Source organism: Mobula birostris, chromosome 4 (genome assembly GCF_030028105.1).
Source record: "Mobula birostris isolate sMobBir1 chromosome 4, sMobBir1.hap1, whole genome shotgun sequence".
Taxonomy (NCBI): Eukaryota; Metazoa; Chordata; class Chondrichthyes; order Myliobatiformes; family Myliobatidae; genus Mobula; species Mobula birostris.
In genome coordinates this window covers 137431438-137447958 of record NC_092373.1, presented here as the reverse complement: position 1 = coordinate 137447958, position 16521 = coordinate 137431438, and the positions used below count along the sequence as shown (strand labels likewise).

The window sequence follows — 16521 nt, the reverse complement described above, 5'->3', positions numbered from 1 at the left end:
ATACTTCACTTAACGTGATCAAGTCTACCATCTGATTTTGCAGATCTATACCTATATTGTCTGAATTTGCAAGTTAGTGTTCAAAACAGATCTCTGTTGCAGCACTCAAAATATTACTTGGCTTGTACTTTTAGAGGTAGTACATTAACATCCTTAAAGGATAACCTAATTTAAAATAAACAACTGCTAGAGATAAAGGGATCATTCTCAGGTTGGCAACCTGTAACTTGTGGAATGCCGTAGAGATCAGTACTATGATATATATTAATGATTTAGAGGAAATAGCAAATGTACTGTAGCTAAATTTGTAAAGGATATTACTGTAGTAAGGAAGGCAGCTGTGAGGAGGATACAAACAATTTACAGAGAGATATTGATAACTTCAGTGACCAGACAGAAAATTTGGCAGAAAAATATCTGAATTGTTCACTTTGGAAAGGAGAATGACAAGGTTGGTTATTGTTTAAAGGAGAAAGACTGCAGGAAGCCGTAGTAGAAAGCAGTTTGAGAATCCTCATACATAAAACACAGAAAGCTAGAATTCATGGGCAGGAGGTGATAGGGGAAGCTATGTGATGTTGCCATATAATCCAAGGAGGCTGGCCTATAAAAATCAGGAAGTCTTGGATTAAATGTACAAGGCACTAGTGAGACAACATCTAGAACACTAGTTTCGGTCACCTTATTTAAATTAAGATATTTTATCATTGAGGACACTCCAGAAAAGATTCTCTGGACTAGAGTAATTCTGAATAGGGAGGAAGTATCTTATCAGGAAAGATTAATAATTTGAGTCTATACTCGCTTGTGCTTAGAAAAATGGGAAGCAATTTTATTGAAACATTTAAGATAAGGGAGTTAACAGATCCCAAAATATGAGAAAACATTCAAGATTTCAAGGGGTCTTTACTTACTGTATCTCTTGAAAATGACCCACAACAGATCATCACTAACCTCATCAACTCCGGAAATATTCCACCCACTGCCACCGACCACATATCTCAATTCCATTCTATCCCTCTTGGTTCGGTCTCATCCCCCCCACATCAGCAACACTTAAAGTGCTCTCGATCTCCTCAACAACTTCTAATTCCCTCGCCCTGATGGCCTCATATTCACCATGGATGACAGATCCCTATACACTCTATCCCCCATCAAGAAGGCCTTGAAGCTCTCCGCTTCTTTCTCAACTACAGACTCGAGCAGGTCACCTCCACTCTCCCCCTTTTCCATCAGTTAGAACTGATCCTCACCCTCAACAATTTCTCTTTCAGCTCCTCCCACTTACTTCAAACTCAAGGTGTAGCCATAGACACCACATTGGGCCCAGCTATGTCTGCCCTTTCATTGACTATCTCCTTAGAACAGTGCATGTTCCAAGTCTTTCCTGGTAATGCTCCCTAACTCTTCTGCACTATATTGAAAACTACATTGGTGCTGCTTCATGCACCCATACTGAGCTCACCAATTTCATCGACTTTGCCTCTGACTTCCACACAACCCTTAAATTCACTTGGTCTATTTCTAACAGCTCTTTCCCCTTTCTTAATATCTCTGGAGACAAAATGTTTACCAATATCTTTTATAAACCTCCCGATTCCCACGGCGATTTTGGCTATACCTCTTCCCGCCCTGTCTCCTTTAAATATGCAATTCCCTTGTCTCCGCTACATCTATGTCCCGGACAACAGAGATGTTGTCTTCTTTAACGAACAGGGTTTCTTTTCCTCCATCATTGATACTGCCCTTATCCACATCTCCTCCATTTTACGGATATCCACGCTCACCCCATCTTCCCGCCACCTTTACAGGGATGGAGTTCCTCTTGCCCTCACCCACCACCCCAAGATCCTCTGCATCCAAAACATCATTCTGCACAACTTCCACCATCTTCAATGGGACCCTACCACCAAACACATCTTTACCTCCTCCAGCTCTCCGTTTTCCCCAGGGATTGCCTTTTCTGTGATTTTCTAATCCATCTGTCCCTTCCCACTAATCTTCCTCTCGGCACTTATCCCTGCAAGCAACAGAAATGCTACACCTGTGCATTGACATCCTCCCTTGCCTCTATTCAGGGCCTCAAACAGTCCTTCCAGGTGAGGCAACACTTTACCTATAGATCTGGTGGGGTTGTCTACTATATCCGGTGCACCCAAGCGGTCTCCTCTACATTGGTGAGACATGACGTAAATTGGGGAAAGCTGTCGACCACCTCTGCTCCATCTGCAAAAGTGGAATTTCCTGGTGGCCAACTATTTTAATTCCTGTCCCCATTCCCGTTCCAACATGTCAGTCCACAGCCTCCTCTTCTGCCACAATGAGGTGACTCACAGGGTGAAGGAGCAACATCTCATTTCAAGCTAGGTAGCTTCCAACCTCAATGTATGAACATCGATTTCTCCTTCCGGTAATTTTTTTCCACCCTCCCCCTTCCCTCTTCTTCTATTCTCACTCTGTCCTCTTAACTCTTCTCATCTGCCTATCACATCCCTTTGATGCCCTTCCATCTTCCCTTTCCTGAAGGTTCAGTCCCCTCTCCTATCAGATTCCTTCTCCAGCCCTTTGCCTTTTCCACCTATCACCTCCCAGCTTCTTACTTTACCCCCCCCCAACCTGGTTTCACCTATCACCTTCTAGCTTGTCCTCCTTGCCCTCTCCCCGCCTTCTTATTCTGGCATAAAACCTCTACCTTTCCTGTCCTTATGAAGGGCCCAAATCCGAAACGTCGACTGTTTATTCATTATCTCTGATGCTACCTGACCTGCTGAGTTGCTCCAGCATCTTGAGTATGTTGCTCTGGATTTCCAGCATCTGCAGAATCTCTTGCGTTTAAGATTCAGACCCATTGTTTCCCAAAGAATGACAGTGACAGAGTGGTGTTCAATCCCTGTAGCACCCAAGGATATCACAGGTTAAGGTAAGCATGGAGCCAGTGAATGCTTTTCAGTATCAGCTTCCTTCATAGCACTGAATTGTCTGTCTGTGGTATGTAATTCTCCTGCATTTTCAACTTAGCAGCATCCTTCCCTGTCATCACTATGCCCGTCAGTATTTTTATTGCACATACACCTGCACAGGCTACCATTGCTGTACATTCAAAGGACAGAAATTGTGGACACAGAAGGACACAATGACCTTGAACTTTATACCACCAAGCATCAACTGAGATCATGGAGGCACAAAGATTTAATTTGGCAGTGTTTCCAGTGATGAGATACCAGGCAGTTATGTCAGAAGACTATGAAATCTAGTAGGCAGCTCACCAGGGCTCAAGGTTATGTGCTGGTCTTAATCAGGGGGCTCAGATGAAGAACACAAGAGAGTGAAGTGCTGATGAACATGTAAGTTGATATGAGTGGTGAATTCTCCTGTCTATTTGAGAGAGAGTGCAGAAAAATCAGGAAGCATGGAAACATAGAATTCAATTGGAGCCAAAAGCACATTCTTGCCACATAGAAGTGCTGGGCACATCAATCCCACTGGAATATGTTCCTCTAAACACCAACAGAAAACTATTAACATTGGACCAGACCAAGAACACAGTTTTTTTTTAATATATTCAATCAAGAGATGTTGACTTCATGGGTTGCGCCAGAACCTAATTACCCATACCTAGCTGCCCTTGAGAAGGTGATGGTGTGCTCCCTTCTTGAACCACTGCAGTCCTTAGCGTGTAGCCATATCCATAATGCTTTAACGGTGGGAGTTCCAGAATTTTAACCTGACAACGATGAAGGACGACAATATATTTCCAAGTTAAGATGGTGTGTGGCTTGGACGGCCCATGATTTTGCTGCCCTGATCTTACAAGGCCTTGGTTTGTAAGGCTCTGTCTAAGGAGTCTTGGTGAGTTTCTGCAGTGCTTGAAGGGCTAGACAAACTTGACTCTCAGGAATGCAGATACAGTAGCTGGAAGCAACTGGATGACAGCCATCACAGGAAAGAGGGCACTATAAGCTACTAAAGGCGACTGAAGTGACGAAGAACATATACAAAGCTCCCTGGCATCCTCCTGACCAAGGTACAGTTATTGGAGAGCAAGGTAGAGGACAGAAGGGCAAGGATGTTGTATTGGAGAGAAATCAGAAACTGTTTCACTGAGACATGGCTCACCCCCAACACTCTGGACATGGCAGTCCAGTCCCTGAGGATCTCAATTCACCGGGTGAACTAGAGGGCAGAGGCTGTGGCATCTGCTTCGTAATAAACTCATCACGGTGTTTGCTTGTAGCAGTCTTGTCTTACTCTTGTTCTCCTGACCTGAAACATCTAATGATTAAGTGCTGACCATTCTACTTAGCAAGAGAGTTCCCTGTGTAATCATGACTGGAGTTTACACATCACCATAAGCAGATGACAAGCAAGCACTCAAATTATTGAGTGCCATGCGCAACAAACAAGAAACGATTTACCCTAATGCCTTTCACATACTTGCCAGGACTTGCTTGAAGAAATCTCTGCACATCACCTGCAGCGCCAGAGCATCTAACACATTCAGTCACTGCTACACTACCATCAAAAATGCCTATCATTCCAGGTAATCTAACCGTCTGGCTGACCTCCTCCTACCTGCAGAGGTGGTCATGGTTGATGAAGAAGCAGCTATGGACTGTTTTGAGGCGGTGGACTGGGCCATGTTCAAGGACTCAGAAGACCTCGATGAATACGCCATAGCTGTCATGAGCTTGATACAGACACTCACGGATGAGCCTGCCCCACAGAATCATTCAGAGTCTTAGATAGATATACGTTATTAATCCTGAGGGAAATTTGGTTTCGTTACAGCCGCACCAACCAAGAATAGATCGTAAATATAGCAATACAAAAACCCTCAACAATCAAACAACAAAATGCAAACTATGCCAGATGGAAAATAAGTCCAGGACCAGTCTATCGGCTCAGGGTGTCTGACCCTTCACGGGAGGAGTTGCATGTCCGATGGCCACAGGCAGGAACGACCTCCCGTACCGCCAAGTGTTGTATCACGGTGGAATGTGGTCGAAGTCCAACGGTAAAAAGTTAAATATCCTGTCTGCAAACGCGTTCCTCGATTGTAATATGACCCGGATTGCACCATCTGTTGTTAACCAGATCAGTAAGCACCCAACTCCTTTACGCTTACCGCTCTCAGTGCACTTCCGGTCAGCCAGAACGGTATTACCCACCGAACTCCTCTTCTCCATAAGTCTCTGTTGTCTCGACGCGGTCCTCTTTCCTCGACTTTGTGATCCCCCTCTGCATCCTCTCTGTGCTTTCCTCCAGATTTCAGCAAGGGTGTCCGCCGCTCTGCTCGCTAAACCGGCCAGCATTAGCTGGTCCCTGGAATACACAATGCGACCTTGCTTCTGTCCCGTGTGTCAGGATGTAAGCATTTCCAGCACTAAAAAAAAACGAATAAAACTCTCTCTACCAGCATGTTAGAGAGGGTGCAGCTTCGACGTGTTACCGTGAGAAAAAAATACAAAAAAATCACATGAGTTAAAAAGTAAGTCTTCCCCAACCAGAAGCCTTGGAAGAACCAAAGGATTTGAAGCTTGCTGAGAGCTAGGTCCATGGCATTCAGGACGGGCAATCCAGGAAGGTACAAGAGGTGCAGGTATAACTACGGAAATCCACGTCAGATGAAAAATGGCAATTCTGGACCTGAATTACAGAAAGGTGTTCAACAGCTGTGGCAGGCCTTGAATGCCATCACCCCCTGCAAGGAAAATAGAAGCAACATAAATAACAATCTTTTGCTCCTAGATGCACTCACTTGGACTGACAGAACAAGGAAGCACCTTCACAAATCCCCACTGCCATTGATGACCATGTGATTTCAGTCTCTGAGGCTGACATGTGAGCTTCCTTCAGAGGGTGAAACAATGGAAAGCTTCTGACCCAGACGACATACCTGGCCATGTTCTGAAGACGTGTGCTGGAGATTGATGGACATATTAAACCTCTCACTTTGACAAACTGAGTAACCCACCAGTTTCAAGCAAGCTTCAATCATACCATTGCCCAAGACGAATATGGTAACCTGCCTCAGTGATCATCATTCAGTAGCACTTACAGTCATTGTGATGAAGCACTTTGAGAGGGTGGTCTTGAAGCAATTTAACTTCTGCCTGGGGTACGACATGGATCCACTCTAATTTGCCTACCATTGCAACAAGTCAATAGCAGATGCCAATTCATTGGCCCTCCATCTAGCTCTAGAGCACCTGGCCAATGAAGATGAATACATCTGGGTATCTTCATTGACTACAGCAATCAACACTACCATCCCCTCGAAACTAATCACTAGGCTCCGAGATCTGGGCCTTGATACCTCTCTGTGCAACTGGATCCTCCATTTCCTTTCTTGCAGACCCCAGTCAATATGGATTGGCAACAACAGCTCCTCCATAATCATTATCAGCACTGGTACTCCAGAAAACTGTGGTAATAGGGTAATAGACCCCTACTCTACTCACTTTACGCCTATGATGCTGTGGCTAGGTACAGCTTCAATGCCATATCTAACCATTGCTCCACCACTGTTGGCTGAATCAAAGGTGGTGACGAATCAGCACATAGAAGGGGGATTTAGGCTCTGGTTGAATAGTATCACAACGACAATCTCTCACTCAACATCAACAAAACAGAAGAGCTGATTACCAACTACAGAAGGAAGAAGCCAGATGTCCTTGAGCTAGTCCTCATTAAGGAATCGGAGATAGAGAGGGTAAGCAGCTTTAAATTCCTTGGCATATCCTATCAGTGGATCTGTCCTGGGACCAGCATGGAAGTGCCATCACAAAGAAGACCAGACTGTGCCTCTCATTTCTTAGAAGTTTGTGTAGATGCAGCATGTCACCAAAATCTTTGACAAATTTCTATAGATGCACAGTGGAGAGTATCATAACTGGTTGCATCATGGCCTGGAATAGATACTATTGCCCAGGAACGGTAAAGTCTACAGAAAAGGTTCAAAGTAAATTTATTATTAAAGTATTATTATTAATTATAAATTATAAATTATTAAAGTCACCATATACTACCCTGTGATTGATTTTCTTGAGGGTATTCACAGTAAGTACAAATACACGTCAGAATCAATGAAAAACTCCATGCAACAAAGACAAACAATCAATGTACAAAAGACAACAAATTAGGCAAATATAAAAAGAAAAAAAAACAGATTAATAATAATAATAAGTAATTAAATAATAAATATTGAAAACATGAGTTGTAGAGTCTTTGAAAGTGATTCTATAGATTGTGGAATTATGTTGGGGTGACTGAAGTTGTGCTCAATGGCTGTGGTGGCAGCCAAGTCCGTCACAGGCAAAACCCTCCCCACCATTGAGCACTGCCACAAGAAAGCACCATGCATCAACAACGACTCCCACCATCCAGGCCAAGCTCTCTTCTCATTATTATCATCCCGCAAGAGCTTTTGGAGCCGGAAAGACCTCGAGTCAACAAGTACAAGAGCAGAAGACGGGAGAGTGTTCAAAGCCATCTCCCTGCGTTTGACCAGTCTTCCTCTTTCTCTCACTAGTTCCTGTCATAGGAAAGTGCAGGGGTCTTGGGATCCACATTGCAAGGATTGATTGGAGAGGCTGTGGACCCATTTTGCGAGACTTTGGGGTTCATGTTGCATGTGTTCCTGGATCCTGGTTACTCTTTATTTTGCTGTTTTCAGTGGTTTAATTAGGGCGATCGATGCAGTCTAGGGTGCTTCAGCAAAGAACACTTTGTCCTGGGGTCTGTAGCGGGCTAGCGGCATGATGCTGAACTGAACAAAACTAAATACTACTGGACTCCAGATTTGATGTTTAACATTATATGTGTTGTCCGCTTGCTTTGTCATTTGTGGAATTTGTTCTTTTTTTTGCATCAAAATGTTTTTGATGTTTTTATGAACAGGTTCTATGGTGTTTCTTAGTTTCGTGGCTGCCTGTGGGAAGATGAATCTCAGAGTTGTTTTCTGTATACACACTTTGATAATAAATGTACTTTGGATCTTTGAATATTGAATTTTGAAAGAGCTATAGCATTTACTAAATTACTTTGGCCCTGCTACAATTTGAGGTGTATATTATTGAAGAGGAATCCAAAATAAGTTATCAGTCACCCTATGGCAGATATCATCTCTATCACCAGAAATAGAAGTGAGTAAATAAAGCCAATAAATCAGTTCAGTCAGCCTAAGCTGCTTGATGCAGTTCTTGCCGTGAATTTGGATTAGCCAACCTGTCTACAGTATTTTTCCAATTTACTGCACAGAGTGTGAAAGAGCTGATTGTGGACTTCAGGAAGGGTAAGATGAAGGAATACATACTAATCCTCATAGAGGGATCAGAAGTGGAGACAGTGAGCAGTTTCAAGTTCCTGGTTGTCAAGATCTCTGAGGATCTAACCTGGTCCCAACACATCGATGCAGTTATAAAGAAGGCACGACAGCGACTGTACTTCATTATGAGTTTGAAGAAATTTAGTATGTCAACAAATACACTCAAAAACTTCTATAGATCTACCATGGAGAGCATTCTGACAGGCTGTATCACTGTCTGGTATGGGGGCGGGGGGGCTACTGCACAGGACCGAAAGAAGCTGCAGAGGTTTGTAAATTTAGTCAGCTCCAACTTGGGTACTAGCCTACAAAATACCCAGGACATCTTCAAGGAGCGATGTCTCAGAAAGGCAGCATCCATTATTAAGGACCTCCAGCACCCAGGGCATGCCCTTTTCTCACTGTTACCATCAGGTAGAAGGTACAGAAGCCTGAAGACACACACTCAGCGATTCAGGAACAGCTTCTTCCCCCTCCCAACCATTTCCTAAATGGACATTGAACCTATGAAGACTACCTCACTTTTTAAATATGCATTATTTCTATTTTTTGCCCAATTTTAATCTATTCAATATACATATACTGTAAATTGATTTACTTTTTTTTCTTCTTCTTCTATATTATATATTGCATTGAACTGCTGCTGCTAGGTTAAGAAAATTTCATGACACGTGCCAGTGATAATAAACCTGATTCTGATTCATCAAATTCTTTGCTACCTTTGTGGCTAACAAGATATTAGCATTGAGGAAAAACTTTCAAAATGCTGTCATATGTCTCATGTTCGATATGTATACAGTAAAAAGACTGTAGAAAAGACGAAGGGATCCAAGTGTCAAGCAAATGCTAAATTTAGAGAACTATTTGGCAACATTGGCTCCATGATCTGGTCCCTTGAACTTGACCATATCAAAAGTTTTAACCCTCTTACACCAACACCTTCTTTGAAGAATAATGGAAATTAAATGATCCAATGAATAACCAACAACAAATATTGCAGTTAGCTGCTGTGCCACTCTTGAAAGCACAAATGCAAATAATCTGTGTCAGCCGCACCATACTCAATAATATTGCCCAAGGCAATTCCGTGCAATATATTAGAAATATACAGTAGACAGGAGGGCTAATCCAAATTCACTGCAGGAACTGCAACAAGCAACTTAGGCTGACTGAACTGGCCTTAACGACCTCAGAGTATATGGCTGACGATAGATCTACATGGCATTCCATTATAGAGGGAGCAGTGTGAAAGACAGAACATCACCATGCCACTTTGGTTGACAGTAGGCAGAGTATAGGCACCAATTTTACCAACTGCATTTCCTGAACTGTACAGTTAGATGCTGCTTCCAATAATATGGTAGTCATATTAGCAGTCACTACGGTGTTACATAAACGCAAGAGATTCTGTAGATGCTGGAAATCTTGAGCAAAACACACAAAATATGGTCAGTGAGTCAGGCAGCATCTATCGAGGCGAATAGACAGTCGATATTTTTGGCTAAGACTTTAAAGCTTGTTCCCTCTCTGTTCTTTACTTTGCTTCTTAACGGAACAAATCTTTTCCAGCTTCAGTAAGGGACAATCCAGATGATTATTTCAGGATGATTGATGTCAACTGTCAGCACTCTATGCACCAAATATCCTGCGTATAACCATGTAAGCATCAGGTGTAATTTGGGAGACCGCGCGAGTTACATATAAGAACGTTACAATTCATACATGTTGTGTCTAAATGAACTTCCGAACTTTGGGATGTCCCACAGAAGAAGTCCTCAAATGGCAGGGGTAGGTAACCGCAGCTGACAAGGGAAGTTAAGGACTACATAAAAGCCAAGGAAAGGGCATATAAGGTAGCAAAAGAGAATGGGAAGTTGAATGATAGGGAAGCTTTTAAAATCCAACAAAGGGTAACTAAAAAGTTATAAGGGAAAAGAAATTAAATATGAGGGCTGACTAGCCAATAATATAAAGCAGGATGCCGAAAGTTTTTTTCAACTATACATAGATTAAAAGGGAGTTGAGAGCTGATATTGGACCACTGGAAAATGATGCTGGTAAGTTATTATTGGGAGCAAATAAGTGGCAGATGAACTTAATAAGTACTTTGTTTCGGTCTTTAACGTGGAAGACACTAGCAGTTTCAGGGAGCAGGAGTGAGTGCCATTGCTATTACAAAGGAAAAAGTGCTAGCAAACTCATCACAGATGGACTACACCCCAGAGTCCTGAGAGAGGTTGCTGAAGAGTTAACAGATGCATTGGTTATGATCTTTCAAGAATCACTTGATTCTGGCATGGTCCCGGAGGACTGGAAAATTGCAAATGTCACTCCACTCTTTAAAAAGGGAAGAAGACAAAAGAGAGGAAATTATAGGCCAGTTAACCTAACCTCAGAGGTTCGGAAAATGTTGGAGTCCATTATTAAGAATGAGGTTCTGGGGTACTTGGAGACTAATGATAAAATAAGTCAAAGTCAGCATGGTTTCTGTAAAGGGAAATCTTGCCTGACAAATCTGTTAGTAACAAGCAGAGTGGACAAAGGAGAGGGAGTGGATGTCAATTACTTAGACTTTCAGAGGGCATTTGATAATGTGCGTCATGTGAGGCTGCTTAACAAGATAAAATCCTATAGTGTTACAGGAAATATACTGGCATGTATAGAGGAATGGCTGACAGGCAGCAGGCAACGAGTGGGAATAAAAGAGACCTTTTCTGATTGGCTGCCAGTGACGTTGTGTTTCTCAGGGGTCAGTATTGGGACCACTACTTTTCATATTGTCAATGACTTAGTGGAAATGATGGCTTTATGGAAAAGTTTTCAGAAGATACAAAGAAAGGTGGAGTGGTAGGTAGTGCTGGGGAAGGAATGCGATTGCATCAGGACTTAGACAAATTGGAAGAATGGGCAAAACAGTGGATCTAAATATGGAGAAAATTCAAACATCAGAGGTACAAAGGGGCTTGGCAGTCCCCATACAAGACTCCCAGAAGGTTAATTCACAGGTTGAGTCTGTGGTAAAGAAGGCAAGTGCAGTGTTGGTATTTATTTCAGGGGGAATAGAATATAAAAACAAGGAGACAATGCTGAAGCTTTATAAGACACTATTCAGGCTGCACTTGGAGTATTGTCAACAGTCTTGGGCCCCTTATCTCCAGAAAGGATGTGTTGTCTTTGGAGAGGGTCCAGACGAGGTTTGCGAGGATGATTCTGGGAATGAAGGGGTTAACATATGAGGAGAGTTTGGCAGCTTTGGGCCAGTACTCACTGGAATTTAGAAGAACATGTGGGGATCTCATTGAAACCTACCGAATGTTGAAAGGATTAGATAGGGTAGATGTGGAGAGGTTGTTTCCTCTCATGGGGGTATCCAAACCAGAGGACACAGCTTCAAAACTGAGGGTCAACCTTTTAGAACAGAAGTAAGGAGGAATTTTTTTAGCCAAAGAGAGTTGAATCTGTGGAATGCTCTGCCACAGGTTGCGGTGGAGGCCAAGTCCATGGGTATATTCAAAGCGGAAGTCGATAGATTCCTGATTGGTCGAGGCATCAAGGGATATGGTGAGAGGGTCGGTGTTTGGGGTTGAATGAGATCCAGGATCAGCGATGATTGAATGACGGAGCAGACTTGATGGACTAAATGGACTAGTTCTGCTCCTATTTCTTACAGTCTTATGGTCAAACTATCAGCATAACTGCAGGACATGATTGGTGGAAAGTCTGAGAAGGCTGATGTTTGCTTCATTCATATTCATTAGCTTAAATTACATGGGACATTGAGAGAATTCTGCAAGAATTCTACTCCCTACGTTATGTTTGAAATGATGCAAGTTTTGTATAACACATCATAATCGGGAAGACGAACAATAGTACTGACAGTGATGCAGTTTGGAAGAGTATTGAGAGCCAAATTTTCACATGCACAATGGAGCATGTACAGGGTATGCAGCTAAGTATTGACTACAGCTGGAAAGATAAATGAGACGTGGGACATGGAATTGACTGAACCAGTTTGCACACATGAAGCACTCAGCAATTTAGTGTTTGGCTGTAACTGTTTTCAGTTTGTCCTCCTTTCAATCTTGCAAATGATTATGACTAGTTTGTACAATTCTCATTACAAAGAAAATAATTCTCAATTTGAATGGCAATTTTCTTGCCATATCACTATTTAGAAAGACATTGGGAGTTTTGTATAAACTGAATCAAATGCATTTATTGATTAAACGTTTGGAACTAATTTCTGAAAGTTTGTCAACAACATCGTTAAGGAAATTAAGTGCAGGCCTTTAGTCTACTTTCCTCTTGCCCAGAGGCAAACGTAGAAAGTAATTTGTTGCTGATAACTTTCCAATCTAACAAACTCCAGATTCCTATCCCGAAATAAAAGCAGAAGCTTGATGCACCTCAAATCTGTTCCATGTTGGAATGCATACTAATAAGGATTGTGAAAGGATTTATTCAGAGACAAGCTGAATGATATTATTTCCTGTTACTAGAACGAGGACAGAAAGGAAAGCACCACAGGAACAGACACCTACTATTCGGGAAGTAATAAGGATTTAACGATGTACTTTTTCAATGTCAAGTAAAACTGCTCTAATCCTCACTAGGTTGGGCCCCAGTAAGTCTCAGGCAGTTTGGCAAGCATGATTCACTTTTGGCAGGCAGCCTTCTTTCACAGATACATGTTGTGTTTTTTTTGTTACAAGTGCTCAGTTGACAGGGATTTCAAAAACATTTATGAAGAAATGTATCGATGTGACTGCATAAAAAATTACAAATAGTCAATTCGGCCTATGGATGTCATTGACAAGTTTCTATGAGAAATGAAACAAAATCGTCTGTAGTTTTTTTTTATTTAAACATACAAGTTTTTAATGCAAGAAGGCTAGAATAAACTAGCTTGATATTGAGTCCCCCAGACCCATTTTGTAGCAGGAATACTTGTAAATCAAATACAAGATAATAAGATCCCAGGCAGTTTTATACAATCTTATGTCAGGATTGTGAGTAGGGTTAGCTTGGCTTACAAAAATCACATTTGGAATTTTAGCAGCAAATTTACAAAAACACTTATCTATAACTCTGGATGCTTTCAGAAACAGTCACAAATTCAGAAAAGATAAATACAGTTCTTACTTATTAACGGCAAAGTTTGCACCACTTTGTCCTCATTTTTAGCCTTGGCAACAGGAAGCATATGGCATTGAAATCAATCAGCTGGCTTGCTGCAGGAAGGGTTAATAATAGAACAGGGAAAATCCCAGTAATAAGCCACCTGGTACAAATTAAATCCAGAATCGTGCCCAAGGATTGGAATTAAGTAAAGCACATTGGGCACAATTGTAAATTTAAAGGCAGAGTGTGTTTCACAAAAGCCAAACAGACCCTCAATCAATCTGTTGTTTATTTTGAAGAGTTGAGTATGCTTAAAAAAATCACCCCTGACAATCCTACTCATAAATTCAAAATTTACAATTTAGAAATGTTATCTGGCTATAATTGGAATGTAAATGGTAGAGAGAGCTGGGTTGCAGATTCCTTTTGCACATTAGGCAGCTGTGATGATATTCATGGTGAACAGTGAATATTGTATCTTTTAAGGATTAGTCAGTTGATCAGAGCCTGTAATTTCCTGTCAATTATCATGGAGCTCTGCTGGAGGAGTATGAAATCTTTCTGCTGTTGGGGACTACAAAGCTTTTGGGGTGTGAATGGTGGGGAATGTGGAAGATGGAGTGGTGCTGAATGTTCTTGGTACTAGTTCTGTCACGCTGCAGCCTTATATCGCCCCCACCAAAAACACTGTACCAGTGGGTTTTGACTGCAAATCCTTGAATCTACAGAAGTTCATTCTGCTTCATTTTAACAATATTGTACTTTCATAGTATGTGTTCATTTTATTTCTACAAATGGTGTGAATTGTCCCACAAGACATTGTCTCCCTCAGCTCCATCTGGATTGTGGAAGTACAGCAGGTCAGAATTCAGAAACAGGCTTAACATTACTGGCCTACATAATGAACTGTGTTGTTTTGCAGCAGCAATATATTCCAATACATAATAATAACAAACTATAAATCACAATAAGAAATATATATATATATATATAAATTAAATTAAATAAGTAGTGCAAAAAGGGAACAAAAAAAGAAAAAAATAGTGTATGAAGATTCAGTCTCCATTCAGAAATTTGTTGGTGGAGGGAAAGAAGCTCAAAGTACAAAGTAAATTTACTATCAAAGTCCATATATATCACCGTATACAACTCTGAGATTCATTTTCTTGTGGGCATACTCAGTAGAGCTATAGAATACTAACAGAATTAATGAAAGACTGCACCAACTTGGGCAGTTTTGAGGCATCGCCTTTTGAAGGTGTCCTCAATGCTGGGGAGGATAGTGCCCATGATGGAAATGTCTGACTTTATATCTTTTTCCAGTCCTGTGCCGTGGCCCCTCCATGCCATTCAATAATGCAACCAGTTAGAATACTCTCCACAGTACATCTGCAGAAATTTTGCAAGAGTCTTTGGTGATATTTCAAGCCTCCTCAAGCTCCTAATGAAATCTAGCCACTGTCGTGCCAACTTTGCAATTGCATCAATATGTTGGACCCATGATAGATATTCAAAGATGCTGACACATAGGAACTTGAAACTGCCCACCCTTTCCACTGTTGATCCCTCAATAAGGACTGGTATGCATTCCCTCGACTTCTCCTTCCTGAATTCCACAATCAACTCCTTGGGCTTACTGATGTTCAGTGCACCACTCAATCAGCCGATCAATCTCACTCCTGTACAGCTCCAATTCTGCCAACAATAGTTGTATCATCAGCAAATTGATAGATGGCGTTTGAACTGTGTCTAACCGCACCATCGTGAGTATAGAGAGAGTAGATTGGAGGCTAAGCACACACCCTTGAGGTGTACCAGTGCTGATTGCCAGTGAGGAGGAGGTGTTAATTCCGATCTGCACTAACTGTAGTCACCTGGTTAAGAAGTGAAGCATCTAGTTGCAGAGGGAGGTACAGAGGGCCAGATTCTGGACCTTGTTGATTAGTACTGAGGGTATGATTGTATAGATCGCAGAGCTCTAATCAATAAACAGCAGCCTGACTTAGGTATTGCTATTATCCGGGTGATCCTAGGCCAAGTGGAGAGCCAGTGAGATTGCATCTGCTGTAGACATATTGTGGTGATAGGCAAATTGCAGAGGGTTCAGGTCCTTGTTTAGGCAGTACTTGATTCTGGCCATGACCAACCTCTCAGTGAATGCGAGTGCAAATAGATGATAGTTGTTAAGGCAGCTCACCCGGTTTTTCTTGATTGTCACACTTTTGATGGAAAACAGTGACTGTGGCAGTGAAAAATTGAAGATGTCCTTGAACTCCCAAGAGAAACTAAATTATTGTTTCAGGCCTAAGCTGTTCATCAGAACTGGACAAAGTTAGTTTCAGTTTCAGAGGCATTGGGAAAGGAGTAGTTAGTAAAAAAGGGAGCATCTGTGCTAAAGTTAGAGCCAGATTCATGATGCAGTTATGAAGAAGGCAAGCCAGCAGCTCGAGTTCATTACGAGTTTAAGAAAATTTGGTATGTCACCGAAGACTCTTACAAATTTCTATACATCCTATCCTCGTTATATGCGAGGGATACGTTCCTCGAAGTTGATGCATAATGTGAAATCGCATAATGTGAATAATTATTTAAATGGAGAAAATAGGGATGTGTTCCAGAGGGCTTCCTAAATATGTTTTATCTGTAACTTATTCACATTTTTATACCAATACGACACAAAAGCAGTACTACAAGACAACATTTGTATTATATTTAATCAATTTAAGGTAATATTCAATGTAATAAATCACAGAAAGTTAACATCCTCTGGTGTACAGTACTCACTAACAGTGGCAGGTGTGTTTGGTCTGGGAGATGAGTGGTTGTTGTGGTGTCGGGCAGCTTTACATGGATAAGGTGGATGGTTGTAGTTGTCAGGATCATATCAAGCACAGAAAGGGGTGAAGGAAGACTCACAGAACTCTTAGAACTGCTGGCAGCAGAAGATTACAGCGATTTGCATAAAGAGGTGAGGGTTGTTTGCTTGGCAGCATTTTGTTTTTCAGCATAAATTTGCTTGTAGGGAAGACGGGTTGACAGCAGGGAACGACTGAAATGCTGACTCCGTTCTAAAC

General features: G+C 41.7%; 2 protein-coding genes across 4 annotated transcripts in view; one reads left to right on the top strand and one right to left on the bottom strand.

Moving 5' to 3' along the window:
- Window positions 1-16521, bottom strand: part of fgf2 (fibroblast growth factor 2) — a 178228-nt gene that overhangs the window by 20591 nt on the left and 141116 nt on the right. Inside the window, exon 4 of one of the 3 annotated variants that reach the window (XM_072256131.1) lies at window positions 3839-5701. The exons of the other annotated variants lie outside the window; for them this stretch is intronic. Within the exon in view, the coding sequence (XP_072112232.1) occupies window positions 5666-5701 (36 nt within the window). The 3' untranslated portion in view covers window positions 3839-5665. Of the gene's footprint in view, window positions 1-3838; window positions 5702-16521 lie in introns of those variants that run through there. 3 annotated transcript variants of the gene reach the window in all.
- The window catches only part of nudt6 (nudix (nucleoside diphosphate linked moiety X)-type motif 6), a 136177-nt gene that overhangs the window by 73416 nt on the left and 46240 nt on the right, over window positions 1-16521 (top strand). The window lies entirely within an intron of this gene.